Source organism: Chelonoidis abingdonii, chromosome 8 (assembly GCF_003597395.2).
Source record: "Chelonoidis abingdonii isolate Lonesome George chromosome 8, CheloAbing_2.0, whole genome shotgun sequence".
Classification (NCBI taxonomy): domain Eukaryota; kingdom Metazoa; phylum Chordata; order Testudines; family Testudinidae; genus Chelonoidis; species Chelonoidis abingdonii.
The window spans coordinates 2,193,632-2,215,394 of NC_133776.1; the positions used below are offsets into that span (position 1 = coordinate 2,193,632).

The 21,763-nt window shown below is 39.1% G+C and overlaps 1 protein-coding gene across 1 annotated transcript in view; it reads right to left on the minus strand.

Moving 5' to 3' along the window:
• OPA1 (OPA1 mitochondrial dynamin like GTPase) overlaps positions 1-21,763 on the minus strand; it is an 88,654-nt gene that overhangs the window by 58,309 nt on the left and 8,582 nt on the right. The window contains 7 exon segments of the mRNA XM_075069044.1: positions 626-739; positions 1,518-1,604; positions 3,145-3,249; positions 5,089-5,142; positions 11,705-11,815; positions 20,234-20,301; positions 20,959-21,012. Of these exon segments, the coding sequence (XP_074925145.1) occupies positions 626-739; positions 1,518-1,604; positions 3,145-3,249; positions 5,089-5,142; positions 11,705-11,815; positions 20,234-20,301; positions 20,959-21,012 (593 nt within the window).

The window sequence follows — 21,763 nt, forward strand, 5'->3', positions numbered from 1 at the left end:
TGGGAGGAGTTCCGAAATCGATTTAAGGAGCCGTTTAACTCGATATTAATGACGACGTCGTGTGAACGGGTACAGCGTTAAATCGGTATATCGGCCATTAAACCGATTTAAAGTCGCAGTGTAGACCTGGCCACAGGAGCTCTCTGCACAATAATAATACAACTAATAACACCTCCCTCCCACTATATCGCACAGCGCTTCACAATCTTTTCAATGCATCTCTCCTCACAATACCTCGGGAGTTAGGAAAATACTATTCATCAAAACGGAAGATGAGGCAGAACTAATGTGTACAGACATAACAGCACATATTTATGTATTATTCTTCTTCATTTAAAAATTAAAGCCCCAATTCTTCAAATACATCTAGGCATAGTGTTTACTTAGTGTGAGTAACTCCAGTTGAAATCTATGGGACCATCCACATTAGTAACTGCTACACCCTGATAGTAAGTAACTGGTAGGATTTAGCCCATCAGTAGTAAAAATGTAACAGCATATTTATGATGAATGCTTTTAAAATAATCAGATATTCAAACAAAGATAATTTAGCTTAGATTAAGTGAATTTATAGTACTTGGATATTTTACAACATTTTGAATACCATTAGGATACTGCTTCTTACCTTAACAGGAGAACGTGTCATCATTTCCCCAGACCCTCGAGGGAATATCCGGGCTTGAGCAATCATTTCTAGAACACTGGTTTTTCCTGCACTCTGATCTCCAACCACTACAACCTTAAATGAAAGTAGTAGTAGCAGTCAACGGCTTTTCATAATTAAGTCAGTTTCTTCAGTAGGACAGCTTAGTTAAACAATACATTGTAGCAACCAATTGGGAACACATATTAGAGCTGGTTACATTTGATTAGTTTTGACAACAAAAGTATTGCCACAAATAATGAATTCCTTAAGATTAACAATGGATTTTATTCATGCAAAAGTCTTTCTCCTTAGGCCATTTAAAACTAGTGATAGGGCAAAGTAACAGTGTCTGGATCTGGATCAGGCTTTGTCTATGGTTCAAGGCTAATTCAGGGTTTGGTTCAATGTTGATGAAGCCACATGGTCTGTTCTTGCAAGATTTTGGTCACACATGAATTGGAAAGTTAGCCTTTTTCAATCTGGATCTGAAGTAGTACCAAACTGCACAGGTATGTATGGATGCAGAAATTCAAAACCAAAAATGACACCAGCACCCAGCATTTGTAGGGGTTCATATTCAGGGCTGCTGGCTTGACCAACCATTTAAAAGTTAAATGGACAAAACATTCAGAACTACACTATAGGGAAAAGTCCTGCATTATCAGGCAAATGGACTAGCTCTAATTTTCATCATTCTGGGATATATGAAGGTTTTTAGATTAAATGTCTAGGCTGTTTTTCTGCATGTAAGATTAAAATCACCCCTAACACTTAATCTGGGGTCTGCAAACCAATACCTATAACTTTTTCATGCACTCTATAGTAGTCACACTATGAAGCAACATAACCCTTTAAGACTTCACTGACTTACCCGAGGTAGATGATCTTGGGTATTATAGCTGGCATCATAGTCAGACAGAATGTCTAGAACTTCAGAGTACATATCAATCAAAGATTTCTAAAAAGAATTGAAATACAGGGGAGAAAACTCAACTAGTTAAAAGAGCTAAGACCAAATGCCAACAGTTTTCACCTTGAAGTCCTAGAAAGAAGATTATTGTGTGCTTACACTCTCATCAAGGTTTGAGCCTTAAACCTCCAGCGCTGCAGCTGAGCCCTCTTCCGTTTTAGCTAAAGTATTATCTACAATAACTGGCAGCAGCAGTAGACTGATATCCTGTGCAGGAGGATTTCTAGCTTACTGAAACAATGGGGGACATATACACGACATGCCCCATTTTACAGACAGCACCGCCAAGTACTTAGGCTTTTTTCAACAACTCTTTACTTAGTTAAATCTGCATGGATTTATATGGGGCCATCAAAAGACGCTTCCTCACACTCAGAACTACCCCTCTGCCAAGTTTCAAAGTCCCATTTCAAACCATGGAGGTGCTAGAGAACTGTATACAAACAGCTAGAAGAATATTTTTATAATTAAATAAAAATAATGAGATTTTCATAGACTCTAGGACTGGAAGGGACCCCTAGAGGTCATCGAGTCCAGTCCCCTGCCCTCATGGCAGGACCAAATACTGTCTAGACCATCCCTGATAGACATTTATCTAACCTACTCTTAAATATCTCCAGAGATGGAGATTCCACAACCTCCCTAAGGTAATTTATTCCAGTGTCCAACCACCCTGACAGTTAGGAACTTTTTCCTAATGTCCAACTAAATCTCCTTGCTGCAGTTTAAGCCCATTGCTTCTTGTTCTATCATTAGAGGCTAAGGGAACAAGTTTTCTCCCTCCTCCTGACGAACACCTTTTAGTACCTGAAAACTGCTATCATGTCCCCTCTCAGTCTTCTCTTTCCAAACTAAATAAACCCAATTCTTTCAGGCCTTCCTTCATAGCTCATGTTCTCAAGACCTTTAATCATTCTTGTTGCTCTTCTCTGGACCCTCTCCAATTTCTCCACATCTTTCTTGAAATGCGGTGCCCAGAAACTGGACACAATGCTCCAGTTGGGCCTAACCACGCAGAGTAGAGCGGAAGAATGACTTCTCGTGTCTTGTTTACAACACACCTGTTAATGTAGCCCAGAATTATGTTTGCTTTTTTTGCAACAGCATCACACTGTTGACTCATACTTAGCTTGTGGTCCACTATGACCCCTAGATCTCTTTCTGCCATACTCCTTCCTAGACAAGTAATACTACAAGACATAATACTACACAAACCACAAATCCAACTTTTTAATTTGTTTAACCTTCAAGATAGACTTAGTAACTTCAGTAGTATTCTTGTTATGAAGTTGCTAACACATGTAATTACATACAGTTAAAGCACAGTTAGAAATGAGGTTCATTCAAATTGCTTAACCGGTATCCTTAAATGTAAAGTCCACTCATCAACAACTAAAAATGTTAAGATCCATTTATAATGTTAAAAGACCAATTGCTAAATAAGTATTAATGAAGCACTGTGGAGCTCATGGGCTAATTCTGGTCTGACACTTCTGACGGACAACTGTGTAACTATACGATACAGTACCTTTAGCTTCCTTTGATGAATGCCCTTGTCATCCTTCTGCAACACCAGCTTTCTTAGTTCTTTGTTTTCCTTCTCTAAGCGCTCAAGAATTCGTTGATATTTCAGCTACAAAACAGTAGTACAAATAGAGTAATCATGGAAAACAGTATGAACAGATCAGCAAACTTTTCCCTATCTAAGAATATTATATGAAAAAAAAAACTCTCCGAACAAGTCCCTCCACACCACAGAAAATATTTAACCACTGAAAGCTTGTTAAAATCCTACATAACTAAGCGAAAACTATTCAAAAATGGATGTAACAAGAGCCTAAACCAGAAGTTATCAAACTACGATCTATGCAGGATTTCACGGTGAGGGAAGCAGGGACAGAAATGCAACATTCTCTGATATTTTTCCTACAAATTGCATACACTTTACAAAAATGCTTTAGAGCAGTGGTTTTCAGCCCTTTTTCATTTGCGGACCCCTAAAAAATTTCAAATGGAGGCACAGAACCCTTTGGAAATATCAGACATGGTCCGTTGAAAGCCACTATTCTACAGTAATGACAACCTTTAAGGGACCCCTTAGACACAGTCTGTGGACCCCTGGCTCTGCATACCGCAAGTTGAAAACCACTGCTTTAGACAATAGATTTTTCAGCTATCAGAAGCCAAAGGTACTTCTGGTATCAGACTATTTTAGAACCATGGAACTAAGCCAAAATATTCAAACCTGGAACATCTAAATTCATATTTAAACATCTAAAATGAGCAGCCTGAATTTCATAGCTGCTGGGCACCCACAATTCCATAGATGTCACTAACATATCAGTGGGAAGCTGTGGGTGCTCACCATCACCAAGAAAAAGATCCTTATATTCAGAGTCTGCATGTGGCTTTAGAAGCCCCCTTTAGGTCCGTAACTGAACACTGTGGCTCTACTGCCTAACACAGCTTCTAGAACAACTGTTCTGATTCACTCCTGGCTGACAGGAAAGGCAGGCTATTTTAAATTGTTACAGCACAAGGGGAAAAAAGGCAGTTTTAAAAGTTGTAAAATATCAGGTTTTTGAGCATTTTTAAAGCCTTTATAATTTAAAAACAAAAATTAAAAAGGGCTGGTCATCTGAAAAGGGTGGAAAATTGAAGAGCTCTGCCAGTAGTTGTCAGCATGGCTCAAGCTTTTAAAATAGTTTCCTGAGCGCTTCTATTGGCTTCAGATTACTGAAGTCCATCAATAAATGGACAAAAATATCCGAAGGAAAACATTCTGTAACTTTGCCATTGGCAGCTTTTCACACTGAAAGGATATCACAATACCTCTTATAAAAACAGCTTTAAATGGGAGGGAAATGGTTACTGATTGGTGTAAACTTATCTGATAAGAGAACCAAATATTCTAATTTTGTCTATGTCAACAATGCAATTCTTCTTCTGGAAGAAATGGAAACATACTGGTCCTTGTGAATTCTACTATGACTATAAACAGAATAGTATACTACCTTCTGTGGTTTTTAATATTACAGAACTTTCTCTTGTTCCACACTTAGATCCCCCGGTGCTTGATTGTCTAATGCATTTTAAGAGCTTTGTGTCTCTCCTAGAAATGTCATTTTACGGATTAAGAGATTAAAATGTCATCTTGTTATGTATAATCCCATTTCCTTTCTATAGCAAAGTGTGCAGGCTAAACAAACATTAAAAATCAAGACAAATCAACAATCAAGACAAATCAACAAAACTCTAAAATCAGAAAAGGTAAATCTAACACATTGTCCAATTCAGGATGGAGTATCAATTGTATTGCAGAAGCCTCTGATCCAGACATAATCTTTAAAAAATTCCTTCAATTTCTGGAAGATGTCTTATATCTCAAGTGCATTTTTGTTTAGCAAATTTGAGTTTTGCACATACGGTCCTCTGAATTTTGATTCCTTGTTACTAGGACTACAGTACGTACCTGTGTGTGCAGAAGTTCCTCTTGAAGCTGATCAATCTTCTCTTTGTCAGAGACCTACAACATTAGAGACATAATCACAACCATTGCTTGGTTATACAGCAAATATGTTTAGTTTATCATCAGGGTGGAACTGAACACCAAACCAGAATCTTTATTAAACATAAAATATCTGATTAAGCATGCATTTCCAGTCAAATCAAATTCATAAATCAAATCATCATTTGGCATTTAAAGTGACTAAAGGTTCCATCGAAAGCAGAAAGATTCTATAAATGAAGTCTAAATCTTTGTGCAAGCCAGCAGAAAAATTAACACCTCCAGGAACAGATTCTGAGAAATCAGGCTTAATGATAAATAAAATTCAGTAACTTCCTCTGAGAATTTCTCCCCCACTAAGGGACTGATAAAGTCATGTGGCCAAATTGTCTGGGCCTAAATATTTATTTGTTTAATTAGTACGGCACTTTGAAGATGCAAACACTAACTTGTATCAGCAGCAAAGAGTCCTGTGGCACCTTACAGACTAACGGACGTATTAGAGCATGAGCTTTCGTGGGTGAATACCCACTTCGTCAGATGCACCCACGAAAGCTCACGCTCCAAAACGTCTGTTAGTCTATAAGGTGCCATAGGACTCTCTGCTGCTTTTACAGATCCAGACTAACACGGCTACCCCTCTGATACTTAACTTGTATCAATTTGGTCCAACACTACTCCCCACTAGGTATGTCAGTACATAAAATCTTTCTAAACTATCAGCATCCTGTAGATCATACAGTGTATTCTTGTCAGGCGTTTATATTTAAGATTTATAAATGTCAAAGGGATCACATTCTGTGTGTCTGGTACACAACTGAGCACCGTATTAATTTGTTTATGTAGCCAAGTTCTAACAGGAATACTGTATTCTGCAAAAGTATTGTGTATATTTTACTGTTCCATTGTTTTAATTTGTCAACATGCAATCTTGATGGGATGCTTTACATTAGCATGCATAGTCATTAAGACAGTATTAAAATGTGGGAAACAATGTAGAAGAGTGAAAATAATGTTAAATTTTTCAGTGTTCAGTGAATTAAACTGTGATCTTACTATAGTTGCCCAAACATGAAGGAATTTCTAGTCAAATCCTTTCAAAAATAGAATTTGTAAAGCAAAGTAGATCTATAAAAGAAAGTAAAAACAGATGGAACTTTCAATCTGTTTTTTCCTAATTAAGGTCACAAATTCAATATAAAATACTAAAAATAGGCATCGTGCACATATTTTAAAACTAACGTAAAGCCTAAAGGACAATTAAGAAGGAACGATTAATGAAAAGTTAATGAAGTAATAATATCAATATAAAGAAATTCAACTCAACTTTAAAACGCATTCACTCTAAATATTTGCAATTCAAACAAATTAGTTTGAAAAATCAAAGGAGACTATCAGCTTAATGCATGGATAACATGTCATTTACAGGACACAAACCAATGTAGTCACTCTTTAATTTCATAGTAACTGTTGGCAGATTAATAATTCCCAGTTCTTCATGGCAACTGGCTTATGGGAGCTACTTAACCTATAAGATACACATGACCACGTATTAACTTTGCAATAGGCAATGCCAAATTACAATGCTCCCTATATCCAATTATTTTCTTATTCATTAGTTGATCCTTGAAAATAAAGTGCTGGAAGTGGGCCACCCTCTGTTTCCACCAGTGGACCAACAGCACAGAAAACATGCTCTCTTAGCACCTGCTACGACAGACGCTAAGAAGAGTTCAACACAGGGAAGATGGTTTGATACCTTTAGCAATACATGGTATGCCTAAACAAACAGAGATATATCTACCCATCCAAACAGAAAGCACCACAGGGATATAATGGGGCAGACCGGGACAGGAAGCAAAGAAAACAGTGAAGGAAGAAAAGAGGAAAACAGGAAAAAAATGGAATACAGAAAATGTTTCTGGGCAATGCAGACATCCGAAGAACAGCTATGTTCCTCTTCTCAAAAGCATTTAAGAAAGCCTTTTTTAATAGTATTTCCTGGAGGTTTGATAAATCTTTAATGAAATAGTGAAGGGGATTACATCACTCATTGTTATGGCATCCTTTCATTCTGTTCACTATAAATATACCACTGATATATAGACAAGTATTCAATATTCTCCCCCTGAAACAGCTACTGAAAATGCCTGAGGAATTTTAGGAAAAATAAACAATGCCTTTTTGGAATCCAAAGAATGCTCTCGAAGTGGGGCACAACTCTCCTTTCTCCATTAACGGCATTTTATACTTCAGGAGTAGGTGGGCAGATAATGCACTAATCTCTCTTCCCAGCAGACACGAGATGAAACCTGCTGTCGGTCACAAAGGAGCGGTTTGTGGTAGCCTTAATCTAGTTCCTAGAAAGCAGCCCTCTAATGATGTGCCACAATATACAGCAGGAAAATACCCAGCACTGAGACACTTCTAGCAGTAACATATATCAGAGCTAAGGACATGTATACACTACAGCCCTAAATCAACCCACATTAGGTCGACTTACAGCCATAATTACTGCGGGGGGCAGATGACCACACTACCCTCCTTCTGCCAGTGGTGCATGTTCTCACAAGGAGTGCTGCCACCAGCTGAAAAGGGCAGTGTAGGAGGCTGATGGCATGTCTTCACTACCTGCCGGATCGGCAGGAAGTGAGCAATTTACTGATTTATCGCATAGATGTGATAATCAACCCCTGAGCGCTCTCCCGTCGACTCCGGTACTCCAGCTCAGCGAGAGGCACAGGCAGAGTCGATGGGGGAGTGAAGTACGTTGACTTCAGCTATGTTATTCACAAAACATACAAATCCATTAATTACTTGTTTTAGATCTTATTTCAAATGCTCTGTAGATAATTTTTTTGTCATTCCAATTCATCCAAAAAACCATAAATGACCAAAAAAACCATAGGGCCATATAGGGACCAAGTCCTGGAACTTCTGAAAATCCCAGGAAGCATTTATTGGCATCTTTAGGTACCTAAGCACCTTAAAAATCTGGGAGATTGTCACTATTGTGACATGATATCACAAAACAGCCCCAAACCACAAACATCTCTTGGTTAAACATTAGGAGCTATAACAACTCCCAGCAGCATCACTGGAAATGTCAATGCACAGAGAGATGCAGCCATACGAGTTCTTGATATACAACAAACCCCTCACCTAAATATAGTGTTTGCCAAGTGGTCAATAATAATCTAAAGGGAAAGAATTACAAGTGTATGAGGGTATTAAAAATGATAGATGAGTTATCAGGTGTCCTTTTTGTAATATTTTTATAGATTTCCATCTAAAATAGACAATCTACATTATAGAAACATTCTAGACTGAAGATGAAAATCTGGGAAATTTAGATTCTGCAGTTGATTTATTTTTATATCACTGTGAGGAGGATCTGTATAACATGGTGCATGCAAGTCCTGCTGCTTGGTTTGTTCATTACACATTCTGACAACAATGTCAATGAGATATTAAAGGAAAGGAACAGGAATACCCAGGCTTAGAGGAATAGAAATGAAAAAATCATATTTTCAAGTAGAAAGGTAACATATCAGCTTGCAAAAGAAAAGCGAGGTAAATTTAGCCCTGGCATAAGTGGGAGCAACTTGATTGATTTCAATGGGAGAAGCCCCTGTTTCCGCCAAGACAGAGTTTGGCCCAATGACTGAATCTTTATATTATTACATCCTCATTTTTAAGGTGTGTACAGCAAGTTCTCTGTTTGCCCAGCCATTCAATTTGTTTCACAACAAATGGGTTAGTTGCAGCAAAATAAACCACATCATCATTCCTTGCCATTGGCATACACCAAAGCACACAAAACTCCACATCTAAATGTTACAATTGGCTTTGATACTTCTGCAAAGAATGTGATGCTCAAGCATTTGGGACATTAAATTTAGGACTTTCCCTTACAGGACTAAGTTATTTACTGTGCTAGACATCAAATATTTTCTGCAATTCCAACACCATGGAATTAGTTGCAAAAGATAAATAATGATGGGAAATTCTCTGTAGAAACAGATTAATCCTGAAAAAATAAATTCTTTGCTAGTTCCTCAAAAAATGGAGCCAAAGTTTAAAGATTAAGTACTGCATTCCCTTTCCAGCAACTGTTTTCATACATTCAACGCTACACAAATAGGAACTCTTCTTAAAAGGCTTTAGAAAAAACTGGGGATTACTCTGTGGAAATGTTCGTGCTTTCTGTTTCAGAATGTAGTCTCTTCAGCATAGTCAAATTAATACACTGCGTTCAAGACAAAAAACTACCTAGCTCTGCTTAAATACAGACTTACATGCTACCTGACAAAGGAATTGAAGGAGTCACTCTTATTATGTAAAGGAATCAGTAAACAAACAGGCAGGTTTAGTCTGCTAAAGGTATCCCTGTTTTTTACCAGTAATGCTGCTCTGGATGGGAAGTGGGAAAAGACTGTGTAACCTACTATTGCAGGGGTGGCCAACCTGTGCTCCGGAGCGACATGCGGCTCCTCAGAAGTTAATATGCGGCTCCTTGTATAGGCACTGACTCCGGGGCGCCAACGTTCCAATGCGCTGGGGGGAGGGGAGGTGCTCACTGCTCAACCCCTGGTTCTGCCACAGGCCCTGCCCCCACTCCACCCCTTCCCGCCCCCTCCTCTGAGCCTGCCGTGACCTCACTTCTCCCCCTCCCCACCCCAGAGCCTCCTGTATGCCACAAAACAGCTGATTGGGAGGTGCAGGGAGCAATGGGGGAAGGGGGGCTGATCGACGGGGCTGCCAGTGGGCGGGAGGCGCTGGGAGCTGGGACAGGGCAGGGAGCTGATGGGGGGCTGCTGATATATTACTGTGGCTCTTTTGCTCAGGCTCAGGTTGGCCACCCCTGTACTATTGGACAAATTGTTCTCAGAGCAGTCAGACTCCAGTGCGTTACACTTCCAGCATCTTTATTATGTATCATGGTGTCTCGTTGAGGACAGGACTGGTCAATTTTCTCTAAGCCACAAAGGTACACTACGTGCATGAGGTAAAAATGAAACAAAGAAACATACCTCTCCCCCTCACTACTCATCTTTCCCATAGTTGTACAGGGGAGAAGGAAGGGTAGTTCTTGAGCTGCAACGTGGCAAGGAATGTCCGCTTAACATTTAACAGTAGCTTGACAAAGGATGCTGGAGACAGACTGGAGTACTGACATTTAAAATGTGACGTGTTTTAGGTTTTTAAATCCACCAGGCTCTTTGGTGAAAACCATGGCTATATACAATATTATGCATAGAACTTTATTTCAAGTCTTCTCCATCTCTCTCTCCGATACAACCTCAGATACAGAGTGTGTTAAAGGGGTGTATCCAGTGGTTAATTCCAAAGCTATGGAATTGTGAAAAGTCAGAATGAACTGTAGGTTCTGTGGACATGGGAACTGCAGATAACTGTGTTTTCACAGGCACAGAAGTGATTATACTGGCTACAAAAATTAGCTCTGAAGTACCCATGACTACAGAAATTATCCCAATCTAGTAACCAATATGTCGGCAACATGCTAATGCTAAAAATCCAACTATAGCACCGCGTAAAATAATGTATAGAAGACCAACAGCCAAATTACTTGGACTGTGATTTACGATGGAAGCTAGGCAAGAGAAAGCTATTGAGATACATATACACTTCTACCTCGATATAATGCTGTCCTCGGGAGCCAAAAAAATCTTACCGTGTTATAGGTGAAACCGTGTTATAATGAACTTGCTTTGATCCACCAGAGTACGCAACCCTGCCCCACGCCCCCATGCTCCCGGAGCACTGCTTTACCGCGTTATATCCGAATTTGTGTTGAATCAGGTCGCGTTATATTGAGGTAGAGGTGTACTAGGTTTCATAGAATCATAAGACTGGAAGGGACCTCGAGAGGTCATCTAGTCCAGTCTCCTGCACTCGTGGCAGGACTAAGTATGATCTAGACCATTCCTGACATTCCTGTTTATGTTACGAATATCAGATTTTGCCCAGGCATTAGCCATCAGACATTGGTAACCGGCTAACGCTCACTATTGTGTTATTACTAATTTTGTCATTGGCTGTTTATCACTGCAACTATATCGGGGAGTTTAATGTTTATGGTTTCATCCTAATATGTTACAGGTTGTTTTAGATAGAATTATCACCCCATCGGGAATAAACTGAACTAGGATATGTCTGAGATATACTTTCTAAATACTGCATCCGATATCAGAATTGGGAAGCTAAATCAGCATGCACTCAGTTTAAGGCTGACTAGGATTCTTTGTCTTCCCTAAATCCAGTTTCTAGAAATATAACTTAAAATATAGGTCAAATTAGAAGTAAACAAAGGTTTCAGAAATGGATGTTAAATTACTTATAAGACTGCCCCCAGAATATCCACAGTCATTTAATGGCACCCCAGGTAGAGTGACAGGAAGCAGGACCAGTTTAACACCACGTGCTCTTGCAAAAAGATTTTTGTAATAATTATTTAGGTCTCTGGTCAGATTAAAATTAGCTTCTTCTACATCAAATGAAGGAGGCTGAAGCACTTGGTTAATATGAATATAGTACACAGTGCCCTTTGAACCATCACCTTTCGCTTCTGCTGGGAAGAGCCCGTGTTATATTGGCCAGCAGCTCTGCGTGCTTCCTCTTCATGCTGTTGGATTTGCTGTTGTAATAGAATGAGTTCACCAAGCAGGCCCTGCCACGAGTTTACAACAAGGAGAAGGAAGGGGAAAATTGGGGGTGGGAGGAAAACAATGTTAAACCAAAGAGCGTTACATAAAAACAGATGAAAGGCAGGAATGAATGGGTCAGTTCAAACAAAAAAGAAAACTTATTTCAACAGCTATTACTAGCCAACTGGGACTGGAAACAGCTGGCCAGCCTGTAGGTCATACAGAACAACAAATAGGCTACATTTTAGAATTAAAGTCAATTTTAAAAATTGTGTCCAAATCCTAAAAAAGGTTTAAACTAGCCTTGCTTGAAGAGACTTTGTGGAGATTTTTGGCACTGCATCCTCAATTATTCACTTCAAAAGTATTTTCAGATATCAGCATTTTCTTTTCAAACAAGAGGTAGAAGGAAGTTCAATAAAAAAAGACCTGAAGTTTGGATGCTCTTTACAAAGTTGGACATATAGCTGTATGTGTAACAGTTAACTCCTTTAACTTTGCTGAGAATAAACAAAGTTTTTTTGTTCTTAAATACCTCAGCTGCTTGGATAGTTTGTCAAAAGAGGATTTGCCCTGCTGCTCAACCTCCAGACTTGAAGGAATAAAAGACTTTTGGCTAGGTATAGAGAGAGAGAGCGAAAGCTCTCGCTCTACAGCACCTTGGCAGTGTCTAGTTAAATTGCATAGTTTCTCTCACCCCTCCAGAATTGCAGAAATGTGTCATGCTTAATACCTTCAACTTATTTCCAAATTTCTCCATGAACAAAATGCCTGATTTTCTTTTGCCCAATTATTCTATTAATAGCCACATGTCTTAAAAATTCACATTTGTTCAGAAATAGTGTGTGAATTAAGTTCCACTGGAATTTCTCATACAACTAGTTTTAAAAATTGGAGATTAATATTAAATGTATTAACCTATTTGAAAAAACACTAAAAAGTCTTTGAACAATACTCTGCTCAAATGTAACATTACATTTTCATTAAAGAAAACATTTAATAGCATTACCAGTTTCAAAACATACATAAGAGTTTAAAAGCAAGCCTCAAATATCAGAATTTGAATTTTTTTTTTTTTTTAAGAAAAACAAAATAGTTCTTCAGAGCTCATGTATCATCAAACTATACATACACTGCACAAAAAAACCCATATACATAGGCATGTAAGTACAGACACACACTATATGGATGGATACAAAAAAATAAACAGACACTGTCAATAGGATAAAGCCTAAACTAGAGGGTTTAAACAAAAAAAACAAAAAAAAGCTTTATCCATCTTTGTAGGAAGAGAAACAGTTTCATATTTATATTTCAATAAATACAAAGGGGAGAGGTTGTTTTATTTTGTTTTGTGTTTGTTTATTTAAATCTCTGCACTGCTGGAAAACCAAACACCAATGCATCATGCTAATGCATGAGAACCAAAAATTAAACGGATCCATCAAGTTTCACTGTCCAATAAGAGCAAAAAAGCTGACAAGTGAAAAATAAGGTATATTTTTAGAATTCTGCTGAGTAACGTTGTTACTGGTATCAAATAAAGAATTTCTCAAAATGACTTGACAGTGTCCCTTTAAAAATTATGTTAAGGGTCAGACTCTACAAAAGGAAGAACATATGGAATTAAAGCCTTAGCTTGCCCGTTAGTGTTTAAAGAAGCGTTGCACAGTGTGTAACACTGTTCCATGTTCTCAAATGTAGTTTTTGTTTAATCTGTGATTACTTGCAGCAATACCAGTTCTCCCGGCCTGCTGTTCCCTGGGGAACTAAGGAAAAAACTTCTGAGGCTAAGTAATTGTCTTTAGTACAACATCAAAGCAGAAATGGTAGCAGTGTAAGGAATGAGACTGTTTTAAATATAACTTCCGCTCCTTTGTTTATAATCAGACCCATAGCATTATTTCACATACATTTCCTCTGGCTTTCTCATGTCTTTTATGACTGCATTACAATTGAAAGAGAAATCTTTGAATACCATAACGCACACTAACAACTCTGTTGGCACAGACAACAAAAGGAAGGAATGGTTACTTACCTTCCAGGAACAGAGGTTCTTCGAGATGCTGTTGTCTGTGAGAGTCCCACTGTAAGTGTGCATGCTCTTCATGAGTGTGAGTTCAGAGTCTTCTGAACAGCAGTGTCAGCCGGAGCCACACAAACACACCCTCTCTTGTGAGGGCATAAACGGTTGGCAGCAGCAACCCTCCCTAAGGCTCCCTAACAATCCAAAACCCATGTCTGCTCAAAACTCTGGAAGTGAGGGCAGATGGCAGCTGTGGGATCCATGCTCATGACAACATTTCAAAGAAACGGTTATTGTAGGATAAGTAACCATTTTTTCTGCTACGAATGTGTATCAGTGTAAATCCCACTGTAGCTGATTGGCAACTACCTCTGAATGGTGAAAATTAGGAGTTGCAGCTACATCAGTCAAATGGTGACTGCAGAGTGCTCTCCCGACCTTGGCATCTGACCTGTCAGCTAACTCCAAAGCACAGTGTTTAACAAAGGTCAAAGGGTAACCCACATTTCTGCCTTACAGATTTCTGATATTGGCACTGAGCTGTGGTGGAGCCTTAACACTAAGGGGGAGAGATGCACAAGCCATCTGATGACATGTTGAGATACACTGTTATCTGCTCGGACAGTCTGACAGGCTGTCTATGACTACAAATAAATGAGGAGATAGTCTAAAGAAAAGTTGGGTTCTGCCCATGTAAGGCTCTGAAGACATCCAGAGTGTGCAGCATTTCCTCTGCTGGTGCATAGTGGGGCTTTGGGACAAAGACAAGCCAGTTAATTTTTGATTCAGATGGAACTCTGAAATCAACTGAGGGATGGAGTAAAGACGATCTTAGAGTGCAAAGAGCATTCTAAAAGAGGCTCAAAGGTGCAGGTGGGGGCTCCCTGAGATTTAGAAGGACAATACTGATGACCATGTCGGACTGGGATCTCTGATCAGTTGGTAAGCATGTAGTAAGACTTTAAGAAACCTTAGTGCCACAGGGCAAGAAAAGACCAAGTACAATTAGGGCACTAGCTAAGGATGATTTTTTTGGCTCCAGTTTGGTGGGTGTCATTTCCTGTGGGTCAGAGCTGAGCCTCAATCCCCTCTGGACAGGGGGGATGTCCTTTTTCTTTTTTTTATATATTTTGTTTGGGGAAAGTCCAAGTAGGGCCAATTTGACTAGAAGAATGAATTCTTCAATTAAATTTGTAAATAAGATAGAGAACAACAACAGAGAAATGGGTCAGACAGTGTTGGGTTTCATCTCACTGCCCACAGGCAGTAGGAGAGAATGGAGGGAGGGTCATGGCTGTTCTACCCTTTATGTCCTCACACAGGAGCATGCACAAGGCCCAAGGCACATGCGTGACCCAGACAGACACTGATAGTCAAAAGATTAATACTGCATGCACACCTACAGGAGAATCTACACTGACACATGCTCAAAGAACCACCCTTCCTTCCACTGAACTTGCCATTGTTTTCTCCTAACAAAGTTAGCCATCACTAAAATCTATTCATGGGATTTTACATGAGAAAAATACTGAATTAATCATTAAAATGCTACTTCTGTTATAAAGATCAAGACGGTTTTACAAATTTGCTGCCAAAATGGGTGGTACTAATAGCATGGAGGGAATGAGGATGCACAATCGCATGAAATGAGGAAGAACCACGGCACAGATTCCAACTTTTACAAATGACCTTTTCTTTTTCTTTCCCTTCATAACACATAAGTAAGTAGTTTACATTAACAGACATATTTCTCACCTTAATCTATCAGGTTTCAGTTATATAGGGCCACATTTTCAAAAGAACCTTAATGGCTTAGGAGCTGTAGCCCCATTTTCATAAACATCAAAGGAAGAGGTGGGCAAACTATGACCCGGGCGCGGCATCCAGCCCTTCAAATGTTTTAATCTGGCCCTCAAGGTCCCACTGGGGAATGCGGTCCATGGCTTGCCGCGCTCTGTGCATGCTGTGGTTCCGTGTGGCTCCCAGAAGCAGCAGCATGTCCTCCCTCCGGCTGCTATGTGTAGGGGCACCCAGGGTCTCTGCACACTGCCCCTACAGCTCCCATTGGCCTGGAACCATGGCCAATGGGAACTTCAGGGGAGGCGCCTGCAGACAGGGCAGCGCACCGAGCCACTGCCTGCGCCTAGGAGCTTGAGGGGGGAACATGCCGCTGCTTCCAGGAGCTGCTTGAGGTATGCGCCACCCTGAGCCTGCATCCTTGACCCCCTCCCACACCCCAAGTTCCTGTCCCAGCCCTGATCCCCCTCCTGCCCTCCAACCCCCTTGGTCCCAGCTTGGAGCACCCTCCTGAACCCCCAACCCCACTCCAGAACCTGTACTCCCAGCCGGAGGCCTCACCTTCCCACACCCCAACTCCCTGCCCCAGCCTTGATCCCCCTCCCGCACCCTAAACACCTTATTTATGACCCCACCCCAGAGCCCGCACCCCCAGTCAGAGCCCTCACCCCCCTCCCACACCCCAACCCCCAATTTCGTGAGCGTTCATGGCCCACCATACAATTTCCATACCCAGACGTGGCCCTCAGGGCAAAAAAGTTTGCCCACCCCGATCTAAGGCCTCAATCCTGCATAAATTTACGTGTTCTTGTCTTTGCTCCCCTGAGTACAACAGAACCTCAGAGTTACAAACACCAGAGTTACAAACTGACTAGTTAACCACACACCTCATTAGGAACTGGAAGTACACAATCAGGCAGCAGCTGAGATCAAAAAACCCCACAGAACACACATACAGTACAGTACTATGTTAAACAAACTATTAAAAAATAAAGGGAAAGTTTAAAAAGGTAAAGAAACTGTTTCTGTGCTTGTTTCATTTAAACTAAGATGGTTAAAAGCAACATTTTTCTTCTGCACAGTAAATTTTCAAATTTGTATTAAGTCAATGTTCAGCAGTAAACTTTTGAAAGAACAACCAGAATGTTTCGTTCAGAGTTACGAACAACCTCCATTCCCGAGGTGTTTGTAACTCTTGAGGTTCTACAGTAGTTCCATTATTTCAATGGGGCTATTCACAATGGTGAAGTTAAGCACATGTATAAATCTTTGCAGCATCAGGGCTTAAGTCCCAAGGACAGTTAATGGGATTATGGCTCCTCTGTCACTTAAGTGCCTTTGAAAATCGTACCCACAGTGCCTAATGAGAGAAGTCCTATACATTAAGTTGAAATCTCTAACAAAAAAAGGATTTTGTGCTTTTTAAACTAGTCAGAATTGTTTCATGAAGACAAGTAAATCAGAAGTCACTGGACTTACTAAAATTATTAGTACAAAAATAAAATCAAAATCACCTTAAGACTGACAACCTGTTAGACCTATAGAAATTAAAATTTTTAAACCCTTGAAAACAGAAATGTATAGAGACATCAGCAACAATAATTTCAGGACTGTGCTCTCCAGGCAGGCAAACTTATGAGAACAAAAACATGTTGATGTAGAACCAGGGAAGTAACCAAGGTTAGGGACTTCTCTATTAAGGTATGCATACTACCTCTTAATCTTTAACACAGCCTAATATTGACTAGAAATGGAATGCAACCTAATGTGGGTCAGAAATGGAATGCACAGTATGAAGAAAGGTCATCTAACCCATTGTCTAGAAAACATTTGGTTGCCAATAAACCAAGTGGCTATGCTATCTTCATTATCCATTAGTGAATGTCTGGTTTCAATCACTACCACAAGAACAGTATACAGTTCTGAAAACCCATGATACCTTTAACCCTCCCTTTTGAGGCATCACTCCCCTGCAGTAAGAAAGCTATTCCATTAGCAGAGCTGCTGGATAACAAAACTAAGATGAACTTTAGGAGGCCCATAGATTTAATCAGGGCCCATGTTTTCTGCAGCACGGTCATGAGTTTTGCAGCAAACTGAAAAGATCTGTGGTCACAAGTAAATGCACTAAAAACAAGAGGGTTTTCTCTCTCTCTTCTTATATCCCAAACCTTCAAAGCAGCTACACACTGTGTTATTGATTATTGCCCCTGCACTACAGTTATTGCCTATCAGCATGCTCTGCCTGACAGCATAAGCAGATCTCACACAGTGAACAAAACAGAGGTACTGTTTTATGCTAGGTCCAGTATAGTGTTCTCCCATTTCCACAAGTGTATGAACAGGGCCCCAATTTTAAAGTTCATTAGAGCCAGCACCTCTTCCTCACAGCCAATTTAGGCCTCAGAATGAGGCAGGAGAGCGGCGATGCACAGGAGGGATGTACCCAGAAAAGCAAGACAAGGTGAACAAGAAAATAGCATGAGAATTATTCCACTGCTCACAGGGTACAAATAAAAGGAAAGAGCAAGTGGAAGCAATTAGGCAATAAAATTAAAACATTCAAAACAAACCATTGCTAACTCATTAAGGACAGTCAGAAGCGCAGTAACACAGCCTCTTACTGGTGACCAGAATTCAAATTCTAATGCCTTCCATAAAACCTCCACTGAAGTCAATAAAAAGATACCCTCTGACTTTTGTGACAGTTGAACCAGGCCCATAAGCAGCACATCCAAGTTTAAAAATACTTTCTTGTGACCTTAACATTGTTTACCACCCAAATGCTATGGCAATGAATACCACAGAAAAGTCAATAAATAATAATGAAGATTTGTACACTCTTCTTCCTCTGTTTTCAAGTCCCCAGCAATACAGCACTGAGCTTAGCCAGTCACAAGCATGGGTGAAGAAACTCTGCATATGAAGAGAGGATCCTTGCATGAATTATCACTGGGAATTCAGATAAGTAGCCATAGCATTTTGTCTGATTTGGAGGCAGTTAATCAATTGTTTCATTCAGATCTAAGTGACTTTTCCACCAAAAGGTATGAAAGAACATATTCTTCTTAAGACTGATTTATTATAAAACCACTTATTGCCTTGGTTTGCTTTATGACTTGATATTTGCATTTAGAAACCAAGCTTAATGAGCACTCATTACCTGTGCGGTATTCAACAAAATATATATGAAAGCAAGTAATTTGGCTTAGCTTCATAAATGATTTGTTAAGACAATAGGTAAGAAGACCTTTACTTCACAATTTGAGAGTGAAACACTTCGAGTTTTGAACAATGAACACCTGTCTTAAGCAACCTTTCAAGGCAGACAAAAATCTGTTGCTAAGCAAAGGTAGGCTTCTAATAAAAGGGAAACAGAATGGTGCTCATTTCAAATGTGGAGACTTTGAGGTGGTCCAAGACAGGAGGTTTAGGGTGACTAGATGTCCCGATTTTATAGGGACAGTCACGGTATTTGGGACTTTTTTTTTTAATATAGGCTCCTATTATCCCCCACTCCCTGTCCCGATTTTTCACACTTGCTGTCTGATCAGCCTAAGGAGGTTGCCTAATAAAAGGCATGTGCAGTAAGTGTGCACGTGCATTAAATGGAGCGCACATGCATACATGCCTGCATGCACCGACTTGTTTAAAATAAGAGTTAGTTACAGTTTTGCTAAGACTGAGATGATAAATGTTCCCATTTGTGAGGTATACACAGTATTGATCATTAGATTCACATACAAGGCAAATATTTTTCAAAGAAGTTCTCAGCATGTATTAGATTTCATTCCAATTTGTTCAGAAATTTTTAAAGTATACAATGGCAAAAATGAAAACTACTATAAAATGAAATTAAACAATCAGAGATGCTATTTGGTGGTTAACAGCACTAATAAAAATAAGATCTGTGATCTAGAAGTGTGTAATGCTAAACTTTACTTTCCTCACTTGCAAGGCAAAAGTTGAACATGCACGCTAATGAACTTTATTAACCAGCTGATGTGACATTTCACACAGCAAAGTCATCTTCTAAGATCAAAACAAAAAAACCCTCCTTTTCTCGAAAATGAGCAGGCCATAAAAACAGTTGCTGCACTAAGTTTTGAGCAGAAAAAGAATTAATTCCAAAGCTTGATATATAATGTCTAAATGGAAAAGGGACATAAGATGCAATACTTTCAGATGTATAACTGAAGCTAGTGCATGATGCAGCACTTTGAATTTTGTATTAAGGCCTGAACCAGCCAACACTGTCACAGTTACAAGCAGTAAGTGTTGGCAGGATCAGTCCCTCAGGCTGCATAGAAATTTAAAATGAACACAGAATGACTATAGTAACATGCCCATTACAACCCAAGTCTTTAGAGAATATTATTTTGACAGAAGATTTAAGGACTTTATATTACTCCCTTCTTCCCCACAAAATATTTTAACTGTTAGTCTAGCTGTTAAATTATACTAAACCATTTCAGCTCTCAAGCCTCTTTAAATCTACATCTACAGTTCGTTATTAAAGTGTCTTTTTAAAAAAATTAACTCCTACAGAAAAAAAGACAGATTTTAATCTTTTTAAAAGCTTTGTGATTGAATAACTAAATACCTTCTTCAAATATACCTTTTTGTACTGTTTGTCATTTTCATATCCCTGGTCTGTAGCTCTGAATGCTGTTTCTCCTTGGGAACCTAGGAAATAATTACAGAAACGTACTGAAACGCCTTAGTACCCTGTTCAAAACCCAAAACTATGTCTAATAGGAGGTCCAATTTTTAGTAGAACTCAGTATCCAGGTATTTACTATACAAAAACCTCTCTGAAGTTGCAATCATTCTACAAATTATTGTAAATAAGCACAGAAACATCTTAAAACTGATTTGTTTACAACTGTACCAATCTAACATCCAACTCAAAACGAATGGGCTACTATAAAAGGTAACAGAAAATCTCAACTAGATCATTCAAGTTCTGAAGACATTTTTGCTGATGAAATGACTGCATGTGTTAGACATCAGATGATGGGACATAAGTTATATTATCATTTGTGATGAGAAACACAAAATATTCCTGCATATTGTAAATAATTTTTTTCTGAACAAACTTCTGAAAAATGCCTGAATTATAGGCATCTGTTTAGTGTTTTGACAGTGAGCAATTGGCTTTTCATTGGCACTGTGGGAACTGAGTTTTCTTAAAGTAGTTATAAAATGTTTTCAATTCAAGATTAAATTGCTGCAATAAATTGCATTTGCATTGTTATTCACTCTTTTTTTCAGTGTATCACTGTTTAATTAATTAATTTTAAAGAGGCACGTTAAGGGCAGTAAAAATGGCTTTTTACACACCTAACAAGAGAAGCAGATCAGAAGCTCCTATGACTTCACTAACCAAATTGTAACCTGTGAAAAACCAGCAAAAAGGGGAAATAAAAATTATAAATTCAAACAAATGGCAAAGCAAAGATGTGAGGGATTTCAGTCTCAGAGTTCAGGGACCGGGCAGTCATAACTAATCTTGGCATGCTAACAAATGCAGCTAAAATGGATAACAAGTAACTTGCACCAAAGTCAAAATTACATTCCAGTTAAGAAAACCCCAACACATAGGAGGTCTCATCTACTTGTCTCTGGTTTCTGATATTGCCCTTCTCATCACCCTCACACTTGAATCCCATTTAGATTCTGCTCTCTGTAAGGTTGTTTTTTATATATATTATGCGTTCTAACAATATTAAAAGTTTTGTTTCAGACAATGCAAGTAAGCTTGTCATGAACATGCAAATAGACCTAGAACAACTACAGTATTTTCAAGAACACTTACATGAAAAAAATGTGATTGCTATGAAGCTTTATATGTACATCTACATCTTTATACCTCCGTCTAAATTTACAATAAACTATATTTAAATCAAGATTAGATGCGTGTATAAAAGATAACCTTGAGTTCAGCCACAAGTTTAGGGGTCTTTTTAATATTTCACTTGTGTAGCAGGGAAGGAGACTTCCCTCCACTGCAGGAATGGTTCGGTGAATTTCTATGGCATGTGCTATGCAGAAAATCAGACTAGATTCATAGATTCTAAAGAGCAGAAGGAATCACTATCGATGACCACTGTGATCCTTTCTGGCCTTAAAATCTATCATTTTCCAC